The sequence below is a fragment of the Trichinella spiralis genome, assembly GCF_000181795.1.
Source record: "Trichinella spiralis strain ISS 195 chromosome Unknown Scfld471, whole genome shotgun sequence".
Lineage (NCBI taxonomy): Eukaryota > Metazoa > Nematoda > Enoplea > Trichinellida > Trichinellidae > Trichinella > Trichinella spiralis.
The window spans coordinates 1-3,843 of record NW_003527410.1 but is presented as its reverse complement, the minus strand read 5'-3'; the positions used below and the strand labels follow the sequence as shown (position 1 = coordinate 3,843).

At 35.5% G+C, this 3,843-nt stretch overlaps 1 protein-coding gene across 1 annotated transcript; it reads right to left on the bottom strand.

The window, feature by feature from the left end:
- Positions 1-6: 6 nt before the first annotated feature.
- Tsp_13098 (putative DNA topoisomerase II-binding protein 1) lies at positions 7-3,759 on the bottom strand (the record flags this gene model as incomplete). The annotated part of the gene is made up of 16 exons (XM_003370821.1): positions 3,672-3,759; positions 3,180-3,612; positions 2,986-3,113; positions 2,719-2,919; positions 2,498-2,625; positions 2,269-2,441; positions 1,780-2,021; positions 1,665-1,726; positions 1,405-1,548; positions 1,225-1,341; positions 986-1,168; positions 845-928; positions 719-790; positions 533-664; positions 382-469; positions 7-104 (listed from the first exon to the last, which is right to left on the bottom strand). Coding segments are annotated over exons 1-16 (2,373 nt in total), but the record flags the coding sequence as incomplete, so codon positions are not given.
- Positions 3,760-3,843: the final 84 nt, after the last annotated feature.

Below are 3,843 nucleotides of genomic sequence, written 5' to 3'. Positions count from 1 at the left end.
ATATACAGGAGCAATAACGGATTCTTCTTCTAATTCTGGCTCTTTGGAAACAGGCGCTTCAAAAACTGAACTCCCTTGTGCAGATGGATTATTGAAAGACTGGTCTGTAACAAAAATGATAAAAATTTACTTACAGCAACATTTAAAAAAATTTGCATTTTGCAGTTGAAAAAACAGATAATATAGGAATGTTTTACACAACAAAATTTATCATTTGAAATGAGATAGTACTCAAAATGTGTCCTTAATCAATTATTTACATTTCCTCCGTTGGAATAAATTTAATTTTGTTCAGTCAGTTTAAAAATTATTTATCATGGAACAACAAAACGCTTACCAATGAATTACAAAATTAAATATGAGATAGAATATACCATTTACCAAAATACTCCTCTACTGCAGGTTTTTGATCCAACACTGAACGTAAATGTCGCTTCAAGCTCGCTCTCAAATCATCCTCAGCAGGATCCTACAACCAAAATGCAAAACTAATGCATCCAGCAGCAATCGTTAAATGCAAATAAAAAAATACTGAAGCTCTGCATCGCTTCTGTAATACAAATGTCGGTTCTTCATTATCACTGCCATCAGCTGTACGCAATGGCCATTTCTGAAAACAGCGTTTATTTTTCGTCCGAAGAGGACCTGGGGTAGGTGCCATAATCTGTGAAAACATTTAGATACTGCATAGCTGTGCAAAAGATAAAATATTGATTACTGGTAAATGCAAGTCAGATGTATAAGTAGGAGGATAACCGGACTCAGAAACTCGACATCCCCGAATCTTGCACTGCAATAATTACTGTTAATAGACGCTACATAGGCTTAAAAATTGTTTCCTTACTTGATAAAGCCATCTTGGATGCACCAAAGCGCAACCTGCTTCTATTGCCTTGTACCCTTCACGAGTTTTTTCCACGTTTGTCCCCTGAGAAAAAGAAATTCAATGAATATTTCATTGCAATATACATGAATAAAAATTTACTTGACAAATAAAATGCGTGCAGGAAGGATCAAAGTGCCAGCAATAAAAACCGCCAAGCTGAATGACCAGTTGATGCAATTCCATCTGCAGATGAAGCAAATCCGAACTAACAACAATCACCACACCACTGAGTGGCTTGTAAGACCGTTGCCCTTCGGTGCTTTCTTCTGCTACATTACTCAGCTAAGAGAAAACAGCATTACTGAACAATCAACAATGTATGCAAATTAACAATATACCATGCTTGATTCAATTGAGACACTAAAATCTGGCCGCTCTTCATCTGTGCCTCCTTCAACTGCGCTGGTGAAGCGAGCCGCTTTGCCCAAGTTTTGCTCAAAAAGCACGTCTGTTTCCTGTACCAACATAATTTTTCACCATCGCATTACAATTGATAACAAAGTAAATACATAAAATACCAAAGATGAAGATAATGTTTTTTCTGATTGAAAAGAATCTCCAAAATCGAACTTTGCTCGATATGCTGTTTTATTCAAAAAACTGTAAGATCCATCCCAAACTGTTTCTAACTGCGAAAGATCCCTCTTCGAACTAGCCACTTTCTGAAAAAAGTTAAATGAATGAAAATTTTGCATTTAAGCATTAAACAAAATTATAAATATGATATTTAAAAAATGTTCACGTGAATAAAAAAAATAATGTAAAATAATATTTTCACCGGTGGATTGTCTTCATCTTCTGTTTGAATGGGTTTCAAATCTGAATCACTGCCCGTAACATCTTAAACAAATCAGTAAATAAGAAATATTCTTAAAAAAATACACACGTGAAACCTTTGGATTTTGGTTCAGAAGTGGACTGTTGATCAAAAGAATGCTGATTTGGCTGATAAATGCTTTCTTCAATTTTCACTCTGGTTCTTATACAATCAGAAAGCCACTGCAATGTCATGCAAGGAATATTCCACTTCTTCGCGGCTTCGTATTTGTTTCCTTCAGCAATTTTGACAATCAAATGAGTCGTGGCAAGAAATTTTTTATTTGGTTTCGCTTGGCGACACATGTAATTTTGAATTCTGAAAAAAAATTTTCCAACTGATTTGATATTTGAAATCTGAACAAAAAGCATTCATACATTGCAACAAAAAATCCATCATATATAAAATAATAATGATAAACTTTCTTCTTCATAGCTCTATTTAAGAGATAATTTGTGATATCTGCTAAATTATTACAACATCGACAGACTGACTGAGAAATTTTTCGATAGGCAGTTGTCAAAGAAAACCAATAACATAATAAAATTGGAAAACAATAACTCACTTAGCACCGGCACGTGTACCACCTAAAGTAAGCACATCACGCTCTGTGGAACTGAACCCGCTGAAACAAATAACACAATCACTCAGTGGTTTTGCTGTGTCGGGAAGAAAAATTGGCCGAAACAGAATGTCATCCCGTAAAGATAATAATTTCTTTTCGCTAATGCAAGCTTTCTAAATTAAAAATCGCCAGATCAATCCATTAATAAAATTATAAGATACAAACTCACAATCCAATAGTCGGAGACCCAGACTGTCTCTGTTGGAACTGAATCTGCACGATTCGCCCAGGGCAAGAAAGCAACACTACTAACCCATGGTAATACGGCAAAATCGGCAAACTTGGAAACCAAAGTTCCTTTAAAGCAAAGATTACACATATAGTAATAAGTATTAATTTAAAATAATAAATCAGTAAAGAAAATAGAACAAAATTACTCTGCTCGCTCACCTCCAAATAATTTAATACATTCTGAAAGCTCTTCTTCTTTATCTGCATCGAATCCAGCGAGGAAAAATGACTTTCCCGCCAGTAGCGGTTGATTACCATCTGCTTGATCATTGACACTGGCCATTTCGACACATGAAGATGACGATGTTGCAGTAGGTGTAATTAAAGTGTCAGAAATTGTTGCCTCTTCATTGGGGAAATCTAAATTTAAAGAAAAAAACAAATATAAAGTAGAATAAACAAATCACACAAAATAATCCCCTTTACCAACTTCATTTTCCACAAATGGCGCTTCTCCAACATCATCAACCAAATATGTTAACATGATATTTTCTATTGCAGCTTTTTCTTCGAAATTTTTTTCCACAAACGGATCTGCAACCGGGGCCTCAACGCTGAAATATCCCAAAAGCTTGTCAAGACGAGAATAAAAAATTAAATAAAAAAAAGAAAATATGCACTTTTCAACAACTTCTTCTTCTTCTTCTTCTTCTTGATTTTGTTCAATTTTTGACCCAACCATGCCACTTTCCAATTGTTCCAATAAATCAGCATAAATTTGATGAACGAATTCACTCTCATCCAACTTTCGTCCACTTTTGAAACAATGCAAAAGCCAAGGACCACGAACCACAAAACAGCCTCGCAAATCCCGACCTTTGAGCAAATTGGCCACCGTATTCACGTCAATTACATCGCCAATCACGGCATGCGTGATTTCACTGTCAATCGACGCTAATACACCGCCGCAAAAATCGACATATTTTTCAAGCTTACTAGTCAAATCCGAGCTGAAACCATAAAGCCACACTTTGCAGCCTTCCAAGCAACTACTCGTTTCAGTGATGCTGCTTTCAAATAAATCTGATGAATTTCCGTCAATTGTACTCATTACTAAAGAAAAAAAAAACAATGGAATTGATTGAATAAACAATATTTAAATCAATATTTACTACTACGTTGACTGGCTGCAGGAGTGACACGGCAGATTTTCGTTTCTTCTACTTGAGAGGGATCTGCACAACTTGATTCTTTATCCATCATATCATACGGGACAAAAAATTTTATGGATGCGCCTCTTAAAAAACTGCAGGTCGGTTTCCAAAAATACCAAGCGTCCTAGAA